At 31.5% G+C, this 19,753-nt stretch overlaps 1 protein-coding gene across 1 annotated transcript; it reads left to right on the top strand.

Annotated features, from left to right (window-relative positions):
* Positions 1–967: 967 nt before the first annotated feature.
* LOC148598896 (uncharacterized) lies at positions 968–16,335 on the top strand. The gene is made up of 5 exons (XM_088562191.1): positions 968–1,431; positions 13,348–13,494; positions 14,375–14,457; positions 14,915–15,011; positions 15,666–16,335. The coding sequence occupies exons 1-5, from the start codon at positions 1,146–1,148 to the stop codon at positions 15,869–15,871; spliced, it is 819 nt and encodes a 272-aa protein (XP_088418317.1). The 5' UTR covers positions 968–1,145; the 3' UTR covers positions 15,872–16,335.
* Positions 16,336–19,753: the final 3,418 nt, after the last annotated feature.

Below are 19,753 nucleotides of genomic sequence, written 5' to 3'. Positions count from 1 at the left end.
TAATCCAAGGACAAAGACCAGACATGGAAAACAGACATACACAACAAAGAACATAAAGTAACTAAAAGCCATTTGGAATGAATTTATTAAGTATATCAATTTTAACATTACTCAGTGAATTTTTTGGGAAATTTAACGTTTATCATTATGGTAAAGACGAAGTATTTTTGTTTATCACGTTTCGAACATCTCCTGTCGCATGTTTAACACATCCTTAGAAGAAGTAGATTCTTCGTTACGGTCATCCCGTCGATATTTTTATCTCGTAATTTCTCATTAATCATATATTTTTCCCATATGCTTCCCGCGTCAAATGTCAAGCAGTGATAAATTATTTGTGATTTATTTTGTTGAATAATTTGAAGAGACAACTTTTTCAAAAACAATTCTTGCCCGAATTTCCATCCTTCATCTTGCGATGACCGTAACGGCCATTACAGTCATCCGCTTTATCCCAGTGAAAAATGGGACAATTCAAATTATGTCAGACTCCACGTAAATTGCCTGAACATGAAAACAGGAAATAAAGACGATCTATATACACAACGTAGGTAACAAAAAAAAAGATTTTATTAAGAAAATGACGATCAGGAAAAGAAAAAAAAAAAATAAATAAATTACTAGCAATATGAACTCTTCCAAAGAACTTGGAGTGACACCGTTAAGCATCGGTAATACAAGGAATAAAACTACCATATTTCGTTTAATTCTAGATCTTTCTACCATCCAGTAGGATCAAGCAGTCGATGTTATAAAAGATAAAACAATATTATTATCATGATGTCTTTATAGAAATTAGTATTATCACGTTAAACTTTCGAATTGTTTTACACTAAAGATTTTAGTTGTGTAATTGGCGACAGGAAATCTCGAATAACCGATTCGAAATAATTCAAATTTGTACAGAGTCATACATGCATAAAGATTTTTGATGTAACTTTCCGATTATCATCAATACATATTAAAATTACAAAACTTTACATTTATAATTCAGGTTTCAGTACGGCGACCATAATGTACGACAGATGTAAAGTTACCAATAACGGTTGTCTGATTTAAATTTAAAACAACAATCGGGCAGAATATAGAAAATTATTTAAAAGGACCCGTCTAGTTGAAGAACTTGCACAACGTTGGAAAGGGTGATGGACTTTATGTCCACAATTCTAATTGTTACTGTAATAAACCTTTTCAACTCTACGATTGCAGAAGTTATTGTGAAACATTTTCCAATAACGAAGAATAAGACTTTAGATGCGTCTGGAACGCTGATAATACAATCAAAATCAGTAGTGTCATGTGTAGTTCGGTGTTCTGTAACAAACTTGTGCTGCACCGGAAGTTATAATGGAAATACGAAACAGTGTATATTATCAACAAACTGTCAACCAAGTTTATTACCGTCGTCTAGCGCAATAATGTTTAAAAGAGGTAAGTCTTCTAAAAATAATTTAAATTAAATATTCCGTAAATAAACCGTAAATCCCAAAATTATGTGCCCTTTTTTAAAAAATAAACGAAACTTAAATAAATCGCAAATTTAATTTTATTTATTTATTAAGCAGGCATTAGCAATACTAGAGTTAATAAATGAAAAATATCCAGTTAGTGGGTAGGACAGAATTGTACGTTTAAATATAGTTTCTCATTACAAACATGCTGAGGGTACGGCCATATTTTTGTTAACTGTCGTAATTGCCTAAATATATCCAGTTTATCCTTTCATTGATTGAATACAACTTACAGCAATGACGGAAGTTGGATAAATGAGACAAAACAATTGGTAATATGAGTATCAGTTGTAATAAAATTTGGCAGGAAATCAGCAGAATTCTGAACGACTCCTTTTATTACTTTTCCAAACTGAGTACAACTTTGATACATATTATTGTCATAAATGTGACATGATTAAATATTTAAAGTTGTTAAGAAGGTTGACAAAAACTGTCTTATTCCTTTTTGTCTTCATTTGCCTGATTCTTAGATTGTCGTGTATGTACAAAATAAAATAACTCAACGGAAGTGTCCTTTATACTTCTACTCATTTTACTTGTAAGTAAATAACAAAATTAATTTCTGTAATGAATGATGTATACTCTTTACTTCGGCTAAAAATATAATATATAGCATGTTAAAGTAACAAATAATATACATAATACTGAAATAATTTGATGCCGATTTTAAATATAATACGTTATACCTATATTTCCAATCATATTTATCATATATATTACCTGACTGTTTTGCATATAATATTCATGGGCAATTAAACCATCGTATCCGATATAAATGTAGTAAATACAAACATACATCCCCTTGAATGTAAAAATCTTGTTTTTAAAGGTAGTAACATGCCAATTTTCATGAACTCACAGTGATAATTCCAGTTGACTAGTTAACACACGAAATAAAAGTATATGGACCGGTTGGTCACCCCAACAATTAATGATTTCTGCTACTCTTAAACCAAAATTAGTCTTTTGGGGGACAAAGGAATCCGTATATGAAACACATCACTAAATATCATAAACTATTTGTTAAAACATTTTTACCCATATTGCTTTTGCTATTTGAATTGCGTTCACTTTAAAAAATAATATCTTGCCTTTCTTACGTTATATCTAAGAGTAATCAAGGAAACACATGTTATAGCGGTAATCAAAAGAATGTAATCCAGGGACAAAGACAAGACATACACGACAAAGAACATAAAGTTAATAAAATCATACATACAAAGTAACAAAAGCAAATAAGCAACTCGGATTCCACCAAAAACTGGGAGCATGGACCAGGTACATCGGTAGGGTAAGCGTCCTCTGCTTTTCTAGAAACATCCACCAAGTTGCTCATAAAAAGTCAAGTCTGAGGTAGACGAAAGAGGAAAGGGAACCTATGACACGTCGAACAAATCAGTTTTCATGGCGCAGACGGATACACTGTAACGATCCACGAGTTCGTGATGACGACCATAAAACTTCTGTAGTGATAACTTCAATCTTGTAGCAACATAACGCTGTTCCAGAAGCATATTTGTTAGCATTCAAGCGATACAAAAAGTCTGCGTAGTTTTGGCACGCTCTGGCATCATGTATGGGTTGTGATATGAACACTCCTTACGCTGGTGCTGAAGGGATGTTGCCACAGATGACAGGAAAGTTGACAATACTGAATGAAAAGTCATCACGTTTGTCGTAAAGTTTGGTCAATAGTTTCATAGACGCATATCATTTCCCCGAGAGATTGGATTTTATCTTATTTAAATTTCACTCAAATGAAAATATAAAATTGTATAAAAGGATAAGTCTTGTTTCATTTCTTTTTCTCATACGTGCTTAATTTTTGCGACGTTCTAGCGATTTAACAAAAGGTTGAGGCTTACATCCTTGAGTGAAGTACCATCAATATTTAATTTGTTTGAACCTGTATGGTTTTACGTGCAGTTTATATTTCAGTTATGGGCATACTCTCCAGAAGGATTGGTACGTTAAAACCAAAACAATGTTCAACTATTTTAACTACCAGTAGATCTAATTGCATGTAAATGCAGGCATCAAATGCTCTATGGGCCATACGATACAAAGCAGATTTATTGCCATTGGAGCAATCATACAAATACCTCAAATATCTCTCAACCAAGTACTGTTCGAAAAAAAACTCTGACATTTACTTCTATGTTGCATAAAAATTTTCATTGGTGACTCGCATTTAATGCACTTAATAAACATTTATTTACCTCTGTCATATTCATTGAGCCCTGTGATATCAGTATGTGTGGAATATCTTGTTATTCCAATCATAAAAAATAAAAACAATAGAAACGACAAATACCTATCATATCAGAAATGTAAATATTCTTTGATATTTTTTTTTATTAAAAAAAAGTCTGATTAAACGCAAAATGAGTTTAGTCAGTCCAAAAACGTCTGATTAGACGCAAAATACATTTAATCAGTCAAGTTATGACTGATTAAACATAAAAAAATTAAACAGTTGAAAAGTGACTTACTCAGTCAACTTTTAACTTAAACAATTACTACAATAGACTACACCGACATTATCAGTCTACCTGAGTAATTTTTACAGTCATTATCAATTATATATGGACTGTATCAATTAAAATATGCCTGACTATGGTACGAACAGTCTTTTTTTGTACAGTAGTGAGTACTAAGTAGAAATATATGTTCTCCGGTTTATATATTATGTATAGTGTCGTGTTAATTGGGATGGGTTAAAACATAAAAAATTTGTAAGTCAACAGAGTTGAATCCAATGTAATGACTCATTATATTTGCATTCATTGTCCTTCATATATGGTCTAACAAATATCCAGGTCATAAGCATTTCTTTGCTGCTCTGTGTTTATAAATATATTGATCACATCAACAAAATGCGTTGTTTGTTAAAGGAATTGAAGCAATATCAAAATATCTAACAACCGTCAGATCTATCGTGTTTACCATATCGTGTTGGATTTTTATTCGATCAGAATATGATGTAATAATCTGCTTAAAAAACAAAAGCTATTAATTAGCTGTTATCACATGTAAGAGTAAAACAAAAAACAAGACTCGGAGTGCAAATGAAACCAAGAATTGTTTTTACATTTCGTCCTACGTCAACCCATATTTTTTATTTTGGCATATGCACGAAGAACCTGATTTATTTAGAAATAGTGTAATTCAATAAATCCTGCTGGTTAGCATACATACAACTTTATGATCAATTTGATTAGTAGGTTCTTATCAAGGATACCCTATTCCATGTTTCCAAGTAGCGTTTAATAATTCTTTATACTATGTGAACGTCATTGCTTTCTATTCTGGCATTTGCATTAATACCTGGTTTTATTTAGACATTTTATGATATATTTTCACTAAATCCTGTTGAACGTGTTTTTTTGTAGTTTTTTTATATATATACGTTTGCTTGAGTGAACAGGCCATGCTTATCGGTTCATTATGGATATTAAACTAGCTTACAGTAAAAGAGCGAATACTCTATAGATATAAATAGCGCATAACTGAAGACCATGTGTTGACCTGTAGAAGTGAAGTTGATTTGTTCGTTGTTTGACCTTTCATGAATGACCGTGCCATTAGCAATCATACCACATCTCCTATCATTTCCTGTTCATTATTATTATTCGTTGTACGTTTTTGTTATGAATTAGGTCGATTTGCGTCTTTTATTAATACACTTCATTTATTCATGGGACTTTTACAGCTTGCTTTATGGTATGGGTTTGCCCATAACTGAGACCGTGTGTTGACCTGTAGAAGTGAAGTTGAATTGTTCGTTGTTTGACCTTTCATGGATGACCGTGTCATTGGCAATCATACCACATCTCCTATCATTTCCTGTTCATTTTTATTATTCGTTGTACGTTTTTGTTATGAGTTAGGTCGATTTGCGTCTTCTATTAATACACTTCATTTATTCATGGAACTTTTACAGCTTGCTTTATGGTATGGGTTTGCTCATAACTGAAGACCGTGTGTTGACCTGAAGAAGTGAAGTTGTATTGTTCGTTGTTAGACCTTTGATGGATGACGGTGTCATGAGCAATCATACCACATCTCCTATTTTTATATTTATACAAAACTGACATTACACGAGGAACAAGTTGCAATTTTCTGGCAGTAAAAAGTCTGAGACCGAAATTCACCACGTATAATTTGTCAAAATTCACTAAAAAATAGACATTCGATAATTCACTGCTGTCTATTATATATGAAATAAAGTCAAGCACCGACATAGTGATTCCTTAAGTACGTATGTACGTTAAATATACGATAAACAAGTTACATGTGCACAAATTCAATAACCCTAAATTTCTAACAAGAAAAATCACTTAATTATGGAGTTCATGTCGTACGCAAGTTGAAGTAAAATCCATTCACGACCGACTTATCGTGTCTAAGTACTTGCACAAAAACTTAGACCATTAACAAACCAATAAAACGAACCTTTGCTTAAAAGCAAAGTTACATTGAATACAAATAAAACAGGAAAAAGTACGATAACATTGAGCAAGCGGTATACATGACACAATTCAGTGTCGGTCTAGAAAACCTCTATATCATGAAAATTTTGAATACAAATAAAACAAGAAAATGTGCGATAACATTAAGCAAGCGCAATGCATGACACAATTAATTCAATGTCGGTCTACGAAACCTCTATATCATGAAAAAGATTTAGGAGAAAGGTTGACAAATGAAGCCATATTAGACCATGTTAAGTACATGTATTCACACCCTTACATCAAATATCCTATTATTGCATTACTCCCAGTAAGTGTCAGTCTATGTAAGAAACAATCAGTGGGTAAAACATCGTATGAAAACCCACAATTTTGAAAGTTTAATTGGACTAATTGCATCATCAGATTCAAAGAAAGACACGATTATTTCATATCATTTTGGTCAATTGAGTTAGAATTTCAATGATATGCACTGAAATTTAACATTTCAAGGGCATATCACTATCAAAAACCTCATTATTCTAAAAATCTATTAAAACATTTCCGAGTAAATTCAGTGAAAAAGGGATCGAATAATGTTCTTTTCAAATAGAGAAATCATATGGTCAGATCGGAGGGTTGTTGTTTCTGCCTTTTCCCATTTTGTCTGATTCTTACAAAAACATTACACTTATCATGAACTCAACATCATAGTTGATTGTGCATTTTAATACCAAGTACTTTAAATTTTCAATAAACTAACCGAGAGCAAATCAACAGTGAAATTTACGTTTATGTCAAACTACTGTAGTGGAAAGTACAATTGTATAAACAAGATATATATTTCAGGTGAAACTAAACTAACGATAAATTTGAATGGTCATTTCAATCAATATACATGCGTGGAAATGAACGATTATTACAAAACGTACCTTTATATATACGCGGGACTCGAACTCGTACTGCTGTGACATCTATGGCAACACCGCCTGCACAAAGTCCAGCGCCCTAGACCACTCATTTTAAATACATTTAAAATAGTGAATATTTTTGATCATGAAACCATTTGCAAAACTAAAACCAAACCTTTTGCCGATGCAATTCAGATTCAGATATATCTGTCAAAGTATCATGCAAAAGAGAATTGAAAGACTCAACAATGTCTTCTATTGGACAATTTGATATAGTCTACTGTTAATCTTACAATATCACAGCTTGATTTTATTGTTTTGTTTTGCTTGATGTTTTTCTATGCTTCTTATAAGTAAAAAAAGCAAAGCAAAAGATTTGAATCTCGGTTTTGTGAACGTGCCAGAGGAGGTGGGTATCAAACATATAAAAATTAAAAGAACTTTTCCAAATTTACATCGAAAAAATTGCATTTTTTCAAAATTCTTCAAAATTGTCTTAGTATGGCATTAAAATAAATAAAGTGCATTTTTGGTGAGATGTACATGTATAATGGACAATAACAAGAACTGTTTATCATTCTTACCGCTGCACCTGGTTCATGCTCCCAGAGTCCGAGTCACCCATTTACTTTTGTTGTTTTGTACGTATTATTTTGGGTATATTATGAATTTTGTGGTGTGTGTCTGTTTTCCTTGTCTGGTCTTCGTTCCTTGATTACTCTTTCGTCATTTTAACTTCATACACATATATACACATATGGAGAAAAAGAAAATAGTCTAAAAGAATTTATTTCGTTTATTTCGTTCTTAATATATTTTTCGACAACCAGCCAAAAATCTTTTGTTTCACATCAATTTATCAGCGATGCCACTAAACTCTTTATTAATAAATCAGAACAAAGCAATTAATCTATCGGTTTTAAAGTGGTATTTTAGTCTGAACAACAAAAGCTTTAAAAACGTTTTATGCAATTATTCACCTTGAAACAATAGAGCAGCTTCGATGTCCTTGACTGAAATATAAAATACACAACTAGATTAATCTGAAGGAGTACAGTATCATTTTTAATCTAATTTTAGTGATGTCTTCAATTTAAAGATTAGATTAGGTTAAATTCAGATCAATAATAAAATGCATGATAATTCATTATTGGAAACATTTTAATGTACATAACTATTAGATGACGTGGTATATATTAGTGATAAAAATGTTTTTTAAATATATTTAAATATAGTAGCGGTCGTTTTTTTTCTGGCTATATAATAAATGATACTGTTGACATTTTATTCAACATTAGGATTCTCAGTTATTACTAAGATTGCTGTGCTGAAACACCGGCATGAACTTTTAACTTTTGATAATCGGATGGTTTTTAGAAAGAAACTTTAAAAAACATATATTGAAAAAAATGCCTCTGTTTTCAAATCAAAGAATCGGTTTTTATATGTATTTTCAATCAAGTGTCTTAGAGTACCAAAAGGCAGGTTCAAGGCATCTCCCTTTTCCTTAGGAATAAGTTGGTTGAATTGAAGGAAAGTAACTGGTTAGTGGTTGTGCGCTCCTCATCTGTAGTCTGTCATCTTTGTCCTCCCGTTCTGTAATTCCTGCCTCTGACCTTGATACAATAATAGTAATATTTCAATACAATTGACTTCCGTTACTTCTTCGTTTCTACAACGAAGGTATTTTGTTAATTAGCATTGTACAAATGTTTATTTTTGTAATTTCAATGTATTCAATTTTGACAATAATTCTGTATTTGCAATTTGAGAAAAACTCTTGGTATTTTAATGACGTTCTTTTTGTTTTTGGACAAAATTGTTCAAACAGTTTCTAATTTGCGGAAATGAAAACTTAGAATCAATCACTTCTGCAGACCTATAAACGATTACTGCCTACCACAATGTACGTGACATTGGCTTTCTGTGGTACTGTTATAAGAATTTTAGACAAAGATAAAGGATACTACAGACACTGTGAAGTCAGTCTCATATCTTGATCTACACTTAGAGATCGATGGTAAAGGAAAACTTTACGACAAAGGTGATGACGTTTGATTCAGAATTGTCAAATTTCCTTCATCTGTGGCAACATCCCTTCAGCACATGCGTATGGAGTTTTCATATCACAACTCAGTCGTTATGACAGATTACTCTTTTGTACCTTTCCAGTGCATCGCATTACAATATTACTTAGAAATATGAGTTTGTGATCTCTTATGGATAAATGTTTATTGGAAACAAAATTTTGCATGTGCCACCCACTGTATGGGCCTTCCAAGAACACTTTCTTCAAATATTAATTGAACGCATAGTAATGCATTAAAATATTCGTATTTTTGTATCTTTTTCACTAAAAACCGTTTATAATATGGTCTTCAATAATTATTTTATTCAGATATTTGTTTTTGTTTCCAACATGTAATAGGAAAAGGCCATACTGAATTTGGTCAGAAACACCATGTTTTACCGATCATATATTATTATTATTTAAATGATTGTGTTGGTATATAACCACTTCAGTATTTCTACATCTTTACCTTGGAAACCTTTCATATCTTAGCTTTGGTCCATATTTATGCTTATTTAATTGAAAATGTATCAAGTAATAATTTATTTAAATGATACATGTATCACATTACCCCGTATGCTGTACGGTATAGAACAATTTAATTTAATATGAAACATACAAATTCTAAAAAGATATCAACACCTCATATCTTTCCTTTTGCAAAGTATTGGAAAATAATTAAGCTTAATTACAACAATCAAATAGAATGATTTTCGCCCACTGTATTTCATATATTTGTATTTGAAAATTGAAACAACCGAACCTTGTCTGTTGAGCAAAAGAATTGCTTATAAATATTAAAAGCATTTAAATACGAAGCTTAGAACTTCTGTAACACAACCCATTATTTCATGAATGAGTTATTGTCCACTAATACCGTCTAAGAACACTTGTGACATCGCGAACCTTTTAATATTATAAGGAGATTGTGTCTACCCATCTTTATTTTAATAAAAAAAAAAAAAAACACAAAAAAAATGTGTTTTGATTTTTTGATTTTTTTTTTTTTTTTTTTTTTTTTTGTTAAATGATTTTCCAAACTGCTGTTCCATTAGTAGCATACTTTATAAATGTATAAATTAAACAACTCTAAATAAAGCTTTCTATTGTAATTATTTCAAGCAAAACTTGAACTTGAAATTACATAAAAGAAATTCGAGAACAAACTCTCTGCACTTGAAAAAAAATGTCGAAAATTGTTTTTCTTTAAATCATGACATAAAAGCTTTTTTAGTACACATTCTACGTGAATGCTTTTAGAAATTCACAACAATGATGAGGTTTAAAAGGTTTAAATATCGAAACGATGTAAAATTCTTAACCAACAAACCTGTTTACAGACGATGTAAATTAATCAAGAAAGCAAAATCAAGGGAGGCAACCAGGATTCGATCGGTAATAAAAAATTTCACGAAAAGTTACGAGTCAAAGAAAAGAACATTCACAACAAACACCATGAAATAATTAACAAAACCAACATAACAAAAATAACACGAATGTTAAGACACATCAGAATACTTTTCTAAGACGATTCATTGTTTAATGATATATACGATGTCCCATTTTTGAGGGGACGGAAATACCCAAATTTCTGTTTTTATTCTACTGTTACTTGGAGCAGTGACCGATGGTATGTCAATCAAACTTTCTCACCTACATCATTTCAAGATGAATATAATGTACTAAGCAAATAAAACACTTTCGATTAAGATTGAATAACAACGTAAATAATAGGCATTATACAATAATAGGATTTCTTTCGCAGTTTGCATTGTTAATCATGAAAAAAAAATTTTCTTTGCTTTTATATGTCAGAAAACATTGGATTTTGCCAGACCCTCAGCATCTTACATCGTCATGTTTAGTATCAAGTTTTTTGTTTTGTTTTTTTTTATTGTAGTTGTGAAATCAAATACATATATATTTCCCAGTGATATGATACTCAACCGTCTCTTCTATTTTATGATTATATTTATTCTGAACAAACTTGGCGCTTTTGTGAAATGTTTTATTTTACAACATTTGGCATTATAATTTTTGTCTTATATTCTATAAAAATTCAAATTTGAAAATCAAAGTTAGATTCAATTGGTAAGATGTCATAAATATAACCATACATTATTTTTACACTCGTGCATTACTCGATTCTAATAACGAGCTTCTTAAAATTTTAAATTGTGGCGACTGCATGAAAATGTAGTGACTGTCAAAATTCCAATGAATTTCTTTGAAATTCTGCCTTACGTAAATTAAATATGTAACAGTCCCATGGATGGTATCGGACATTAGTTGTTTAATTGGTATGAAAAATAATAGACCACTATTGCTTTTACATTGTCATAATAAAATATTAGAAATTAGATATTTCCACATCATATATAAATATCAGAAAGAAATTGATTTTGAGAACGTTTTCCCTAAACAATATGCATTTCCTCATTGTTAAGTTGCTGTTAAATAAGGTTATTTAAAGAGCCACATCCATAACTAAGCTCGCTGTTGATCAATATATGTTGAGAGCACTGTTGTTCATTATCAATAAAGCTGACATTGACGGTTGCGTATTGAAATTGTAAATATGGGAAATACGATTGTGACATTTGGCTAAATGCAAATATATATATATATATATATATTGAAATTTATAACATATTACTTGTTTTAACATGCTTAACTTATATATAGACACACTAAACAAGGTTTATACTTTCTATATCTTTAACGTATGTGAGCTACTCCCATGAAACAGGGAATTGATTTTAATTAATCAGTGTTTATTTCATATATCCTTACAAAAACAAAGCTTTATATCAATGCACGATTTTTCGTTATTGAAAAATGGAAAAGTTTCTTACATCAAAGGATCTCGTAAACTTCCATGTGCTACATTTTTAAATAAAACATACCAAAAACGTATGTAAAGGTTAAGGTATTAAAAATTTCTTTTTCTCTCTAGATTTGTCATTGGATTTTTACAACAAACAATTCTGTAGCTGGATGATCACAGAAATTAGTAGCTGGACATAGCGAAAGATAAATGGCTGATATGTTTTGACCTCTTTTTCTACCTGTTTAATCTTATTTTGAAAAAAAGTAATACAATGCATGTATACTCACAGAATTATTCAAAAAGGTGAAAACCAATTTTCTTTTAACTTCAATATTTGACTTATATTGTATTGAACGGAAGTTGATTAATTTAAATTAATTTTGTGTTAATTTGTAAGCTTACAAACATGCTTCAATCTTACAAATTCAAAAAGAAACATAAGTTTACAAATAATCGCAAATAATAGATAGATTAGAAAATGACGTCAATACTGAAGTTTTGTTAAAATTAACCACAAATCGTTAAATACTTAAACCATAAACAAATGATATGGAATTTTTATATGCTGCACTTTATAAGCTTCATATATCTATATCAATACAATAGTATCGATCTGATTTTTTGGTACCTGTTTTTTTTAATGAATTGCTCCAAGAAACAGATTATTAAGGCGTTTCAACTTTCCAATAAATAAAATGTTTTAATTACGGACTCGTATAAGTTTATGCAAACTGTAACAACAACAAAAAAAAAAAAAAAAAAAAAAAAATCCCGTTATTTCAATATTCACGAGAATGGCTCATGACACATGATGCACATTCTGGCCCATACATATTCGTATTTTAATGCTATATAAGCACAATTGTTTTTTCTGCTCTAATATTGTGGAACAGAAAGGCCAAACAATGTAATCCAAGGAGAATTTTAGGTGTTTTATTTTAATAATATGCTCCGTTATGTAATCAAATTGATGATATGGAAAGTTCGATAAGTACGAAGAACCAAATGCAAATTTTAATGTACAAATCTGATTCTGTTATATGAAGCATAGCGATCTTTTTTTACGAACCAGGAAAAGACTGTTTAAATCAAATGTCTATTCTAATAGTTAAAACGATGGCATCAAGTCAGATTGAAACTCAGTATTAAGTACTATGACAGCGGGGCTTGCATTTGTTTACGTAATGCTGCCGAATAATATCTGTCAGTATTTTGACCGAATGTACAAATGAAAATATCCGCATTCTTGTCGGTTACATGGTCAAAATAGGACATATCAGCGCATTTTCATGTCCAATCCACAAAACGTATGCGAATTTGATTTTAAGCTATTAAAACATGTCTTTTCTATAATCTAGATGTTTTGTAGTAGGTTTTTACCGGGTCAAGTGCGAGAATATAAGTACTGTGTATTCTAGTTTTGACAGGTTGACTTTCAATCCGCCCGTAATACAATATGATGTGGAAAATACAATATATTGATGTCCACGTTCTTCTTAAAGATGGGTCCAATATATTGTATTATAAACAATATAATATTCCCATTTCATTAATAGCTATCACTTTGTAGACATTCCAGATGTTACCATCCAAAATGGTGCTGCGGTAATTTCCGGTGATACAGCCGAAGTCACGTGCAATACAGGATATACACTATGTGGAGAATCTTCTCTAACGTACACAGCGTCCGGAATATGGAATCACCCTTATCCAGTCTGTAAGTGTTGTAAATAATACAAACGTCGATACACATTTGCTACAAACTCTATAAACGGCACCATGTACGAGGAGATGGCGATTTGTCCCAACGGTTCGCAAAAAAAAACTTTCTGTTTGAAAAGAATTAGATCTGGGATAGACTGTACAACGCAACTTTTTTTCATCGAACAAAAATATTTTCTCTGAAATTGCTCTCTTTTAACATTTGGAGAAAAAAACAGAGGCATTTGTTTTTCCAAACAAAGAACAATGCTTACAGAAAAAAACAATAATAAACCTACATAAACCTTAGTTTGAATGAAGGAAATAAATTAATAAAAAATCAGAACAAATGACATATAAATACAATAAATATATTAAAAACGCAAGAGAAAATGATCGTGTAATTGAATATAAAGAAAATGCACCGTAGAACAAATAAATAATTTAGTTTTATAGTTGAAAAGTTCACAAATGATTATTATATAGATAGCAGTGTTTTATCGAAAGTTCCCAGTGTAATAAAATTCGATAAATCACACTGTGAAATAAATTTCGATAAATCACACTGTGAAATAAATTCGGTAATTTCACTCTCGGACTTTCTCCCGACAAAATGTTTTATTTTTCAATCCGCCAATCACAAAGATTTGAAAATCACGTTGGAAATATCGATAAATATAAAGAAAATTTATATAATAAATAGGATAATCAATTGGTTTTCGCGAATAACCAATGTATGATCACTCGTGATAAGAACGCTTGAGGATATAACTCGTGCGCGTAATAAGTTCCGCACACGCGTTAAATCTAGACGTTCTTCGACTCTCGTGATAATATTTGGTTATACCTTCTATCCAATAAATCATTCTATTAATATTGTATTATAATATTTGTAGGTGTTGGAACCGATAAAACGATGTCTTTCGGTGGTAAAACATACGAATTTGTAACAATTTCAGCAACACAACAAAGTGCTTTGGTAAGCTAATACAGGTTCTTAGGTTAACTTGGATTGGAGTCGGAATATTTTGTATGATATTCTGAAGAGTTACAACAAATACGATTTGAAATTTCTAAGTTTATAAAGAGGTTTAACTGTACATCGTAAAATAAACTGAATAATAATAATTAGAAAAAATAATTAAATAAAATTATTATTATTATTATTACAAAAATAAAAATGTCTCAGATTAAAAAAAAACAAACAGTATTATTAAAAAATAATAGACCATATCCTAAATAAAAAAATGAACTTATCAACGTATGAAAACAAACATTAATAAACCTAAAGAAGTCAATGTAAGAGACACTTGGATGCCTACTTTTATGTTAACATAATTGTCTGCTGAACAATGTATATCTAAGTTAAAACAAGATATATACATTTGGCCTAATACATACAAAAGTTCGGCTCAATGTTTTGTTTTTTACTTCAGGCATATTGCACAGGAAAAGGATCATATCTTCTCGACATTACAAGTGCTGATGAAAACTCATTTATCAAATGTGTGACATACAAGTTTAACAACGGAAGTAAGAAATTAAATGCACTTTATATCTATAGAAATATATCACCGTTTTCTAATCGAAATCACGGCAGTTGCTCAATGTTTTTGTGTAGAAATCGCAGGCAATGCATCAATATGTTCGCATATTACTCCAGAGAATGCCTTAATGTATGTGAATGTAACTAGGAGTTGGCTTAATGTATTCGTACGTAATAGTAGGAGTTGGTTTACTGCATTCGCGTGCAGCTCACATGCAGTGGCCAACTTACTCGTATGTAAATCGAATGAAGGGGCTTACTTTTTTCACGTTTATCACAAGGAGTCGTGAGCTGTATCTGCAGAAATCATTTTAAACACATAGGATTATCGTATTTAGCAAAATATCTAATTACATTTATTAAAACTAACATAATTTCCTTAAACCAGTTAGCAAGAGTCTACCTAGCATTGCGATTTAGAGCATGCGATGTAGGGTTAACGATATAGGGTTTAAACGAACATTTATAATGTTTATACACAAACTTTTTTTTTTTAATGTCTATCTGCTGATAAATGAAATGCATTATTAATTGAAATATATAAAGTATAAGACTTTTACAGTCCTTAAAGTTTGGTGAAAAGAAAACAATAAATGATAGATTCTTTATAAACATAAACATTAACTCTCTCTTTTTAACAGTTGGGTGGTGGATTGGTTTAACAGCGTTCACTTCCGGTACGTATACTTGGCACTCCGGGGAGCCTGTGACATATACCAATTGGGTCAGTCCTCCATATCTGACCGATCAAGGATCTTGTGCCAAGTTTAATCAAGGTGACGGGTTCTGGTATGAGCGTAGCAGCTCTTCGTGTACATATTCTTTACCTTTTGTTTGTAAATCGTAATTATTATAAATATAATAGGTGCAATGATACAAAGTGATTTTCAGTGAAACGTTAAACACTACTTTTTAAGTGCATTTATGTTGAATATTTTACAAGTATAGGCACTTTATATCGTTACTGGTGGTATATGTGATGAGGGATCCAGGCGTAGAATGACAAGAATACGATCAAAACTAAAACAATTACACATCTGAAATGACAAATGTACAATTTTATTTTTAAAGTTAATGAAAATTTGTTCTCTGAAAATATTATTGTCTTGTATGTATCATTATTTTATATTTGTTGAATTCATATCTAATGGGATAAATGTTTGGTTACAACCAAAACACAATAAACAAAGCAAGTCATGCATTCAAAACTTAAAATAAGATATATACAATGCTAATACATAACATATATTTTGCCACAAGACTAAAACAACGTTTTATTTGTATTTATTTAGTTAAATTGTCTTTAGTATGTTTCTGTGCTTTATTCTGTGTCCCCGGATCGTAGGTGTGCGATGTAAATTAAAGCATGGAAGCCATGACTAAAACAAAGAACAGTAGTTTCATGATCCAAAGAAAAAGGTTAGACAAAATACCATGATCAATACAAGTCATGTGGCCTTGAGCTGACCTTTTACATCACGTAGGGGATGTTGTCTCAAAGACATGTTCACCATATCCATCCTTCTTATATATTAAAAACGTTTGCAGATAAGAACATGGAGCGCAGACGCACAACGTGTTTGGTGTTAATTAAGTCTCACGTATTCCCATTTGTCTAAACAACAGCAATATATACCAGAAATAGGTAGGCACAATGGAAGGGGAAGGTTAAGTATGCTATAAAGCCTGCTGAATAACATATACCGATGCAATATCTAGGAAATCAATTAATAGATCCGCCCTTTAACGCACAGCCTTAAATCTTATTCATGATTATGTGAAAAATGAAAACGACAACTTCGCCGTGGATATAGGCATCCGAAAACAAATACAATACTTTCTTTTTCATGTCTGAACCTTAAAACACACAGCTGTCAAAATACAAAACTCGCAAAACAGAAATGTCGCTCGAGTCTGAAATCAAATTCAACCATCTTGCATACTTATATAAAGCCTCTGTAATGGTTGAGATAGATTGGTTGAAAATTGTGTGGTCAAAATGTAAAATGACCCTTTAAACGGGAACCGGACGTCGCATGAGTCCGAAATAGAATTCTAACATTAGATATGCCGGTATATCTAATGCTTGTGTCAAAATATTATGTGGCTGTGATCTTTATATTACTGCCGAAAACGAAGGATACAAAGACAATGATACACTAGCTCCTCTATGTTACGTTCTGCTTGTTGATGGTTCGTACAATATTTTTATGGAGAAAATATTGTTTTTTTTTCATGGAGAAAATATTGTTTTTTTTTTTCATGGAGAAAATATTGTTTTTAAATATCGATGATTGTTTTTAACAAAATTGTTTTGTTAAGGTTTTGAAACTCAAGAAATATGCATACAAAAATAGGAGATTTGGTATGATTGCAAATAAGATAGTCATCCCAAAATGTCAAGCAGCGAACAATCAAAACTTCTATAGGTTACCACACAATCTTCAGTGATCGACAAAACCCATACTATAAAGCAAGCTGTAAAAATTCCCATTGTAAATAGCGTGAAACTACTTATGTAAGACGAACATCTACTTACAGATGAAATTTGTACTATCCTTTCAGTCAAACTGTCAGAAAAGCCGGCTCTAGGACGGTTCTACATGTGTCATGGAACTATTCTAGAGCTTGCTCTTCTGACGGTTCTAGCAGAGCCAGCGCTGATTCTGTACATGTTATGCTAAAACAATAAGAAATGCCGGCTGTAAGAGAACTGTTCTACCGCACTGTAACTGTCAGACGAGTTGGCTCTGCTAAACTGTCAGTTTTCGTAAATCTATGCACATAAATTCGCCTATTTACTTAATCAATTATATTAAAAAAGTACACGTATTCTATCATTTTTTACGGATTGCAAAGATTTTAATTGTTTTGAATTTTTGTTAAATAATTAATTCCTCAACAACAACTATTCAAGCTAAATATTTAAATGAAACATTGATAAGTAATATAAAATTAAACACCAATGTACATGTGCAGTGTCTAAACTTTTTCATCATGGAAGAAATCAAAACAGCACTACCAAATCTTTAAGATATGAAATCCACAAAGGAAAAAAAGGAATTACTAGTGTGACTATACCAATAAATGGTCTTCGAGAACATCAAAACTGAATGAAAAGCTTTGATTTGAAGGTATTTGGACCTATTTTGTTACTTTTGTTAGTGTGATAACTTGAAACTCGTTTGAAAACTTCAAATATTAGGATAAAAAGCCAATTTCGACTATTTCGTTGCTTATTTATCTAAAGTATCAGTTGTTAGCATTAGATATGAAATGCTAAATTAATTACTGAAAATTGTAAATATCTTAAATTTGTCTTGGTTGAATGTGGTTAAAAACGGAAAATTACCAAAAACATATTAAAAAATATGTAAGACAAGGAGGAGTATTTGAATTCCTACTACTTCTTAGTTACTTTTCTTTTTATGTGTGTGTATTGTTTTTTGTTAACATACAAACTATTGACCAAACTTTACGACAAACGTGATGACTTTTCATTCAGAATTGTCAACTTTCCCTTCATCTGTGGCAACATCCCTTCAGCACCTGTGTATGGAGTGTTCAAATCACAACTCATACGTTATGCCAGAGCTTGTCGAAACTACGCAAACTTTTGGTATCGCGCTAGAACTCTTATAATTAGGCTTCTGGACCAGGGTTATTTTGCCAAAAAAGATTAAAGTCATCACTACAGAAGTTTTATGGTCGTCATCATGAACTCATGGATCGCTACGGTGCGTCCATTTGCACCATGAAAACTGATTTGTTAAACGTCTTATAGTTTTCCTTTCCTCTTGCATCTACCCCGGAATTTACGTTTTATGAGAACTCGATGGGTGTTTATAGAAAAGCAGAGGACGCTTACTCTACCGGTGCACCTGGTCCATGCTCCCAGTTTTCAGTGTAGTCAGAGTTGCCCATTTACTTTTGTTTCTTTGTATGTATTAATTTATTACTTTATATTCTTTGTTGTGTTTGTTTGTTTTCCATGTCTGCTCTTTGTCCCTGGATTACGTTATTTTGATTTCCGCTAGAATCTTGGTTCCCTTGATATATTTTGCAAGAATATGACATTTTTAAAGAATTTGGACCCAAATTAATTTGTCACAGCCACAATATATAGTTATAATGAATAAAAAAAGCATTTTAGTCAGTAATTTTAAACCCTCCAGCAAACTAAAAGTGTGCGCACTCATACATTTTGCAAAAATATGACATTTTAAAAGAATTTTGAGTCAAAGAGTAATCAAGGGAACCAATGTTATAGCGGTAATCAAAAGAATGTAATCCAGGGACAAAGACCAGACATGGAAAACAGACATACACAACAAAGAACATAAAGTAACTAAAATCATACATAGAAAGTAACAAAAGTAAATGAGCAACTCGGACTCCACTAAAAACTGGGAGCATGGACCAGGTGCACCGGTAGGGTAAGCGTCCTCTGCTTTTCTAGAAACACCCGCCGAGTTGCTCATAAAAAGTCAAGTCCGGGGTAGACAAACGAGGAAAGGAAAACTATGACCCGTTGAATAAATCAGTTTTCATGGTGCTGATGGATACACCATAACGATCCACGAGTTCATGATGACGACCATAAAACCTCTGTAGTGATGACTTCAATCTTGTAGCAACATAACCTTGTTCCAGAAGCCTATTTGTTAGAGTTTTAGCGCGATACAAAAAGTCTGCGTAGTTTCGGCAAGCTCTGGCATAACGTATGAGT

This window comes from Perna viridis, chromosome 14, assembly GCF_037379345.1.
Source record: "Perna viridis isolate PV_CMFRI_1.1 ecotype Kerala chromosome 14, ASM3737934v1, whole genome shotgun sequence".
NCBI classification, from domain to species: domain Eukaryota; kingdom Metazoa; phylum Mollusca; class Bivalvia; order Mytilida; family Mytilidae; genus Perna; species Perna viridis.
Note: the sequence above shows the minus strand (reverse complement) of the source record. Positions and strands in the feature narration are given on the sequence as shown.

What these genes read in the sequence shown, in the direction of transcription:
- LOC148598896 (XM_088562191.1), top strand. Translation starts at nt 1,146, where the DNA reads ATGGACTTTATGTCCACAATTCTAATTGTTACTGTAATAAACCTTTTC. An exon ending in CAACACAACAAAGTGCTTTG is followed by an intron (nt 14,458 to 14,914) that starts GTAAGCTAATAC and finishes TTTTTACTTCAG; the next exon opens with GCATATTGCACAGGAAAAGG. An exon ending in ATACAAGTTTAACAACGGAA is followed by an intron (nt 15,012 to 15,665) that starts GTAAGAAATTAA and finishes TCTTTTTAACAG; the next exon opens with TTGGGTGGTGGATTGGTTTA.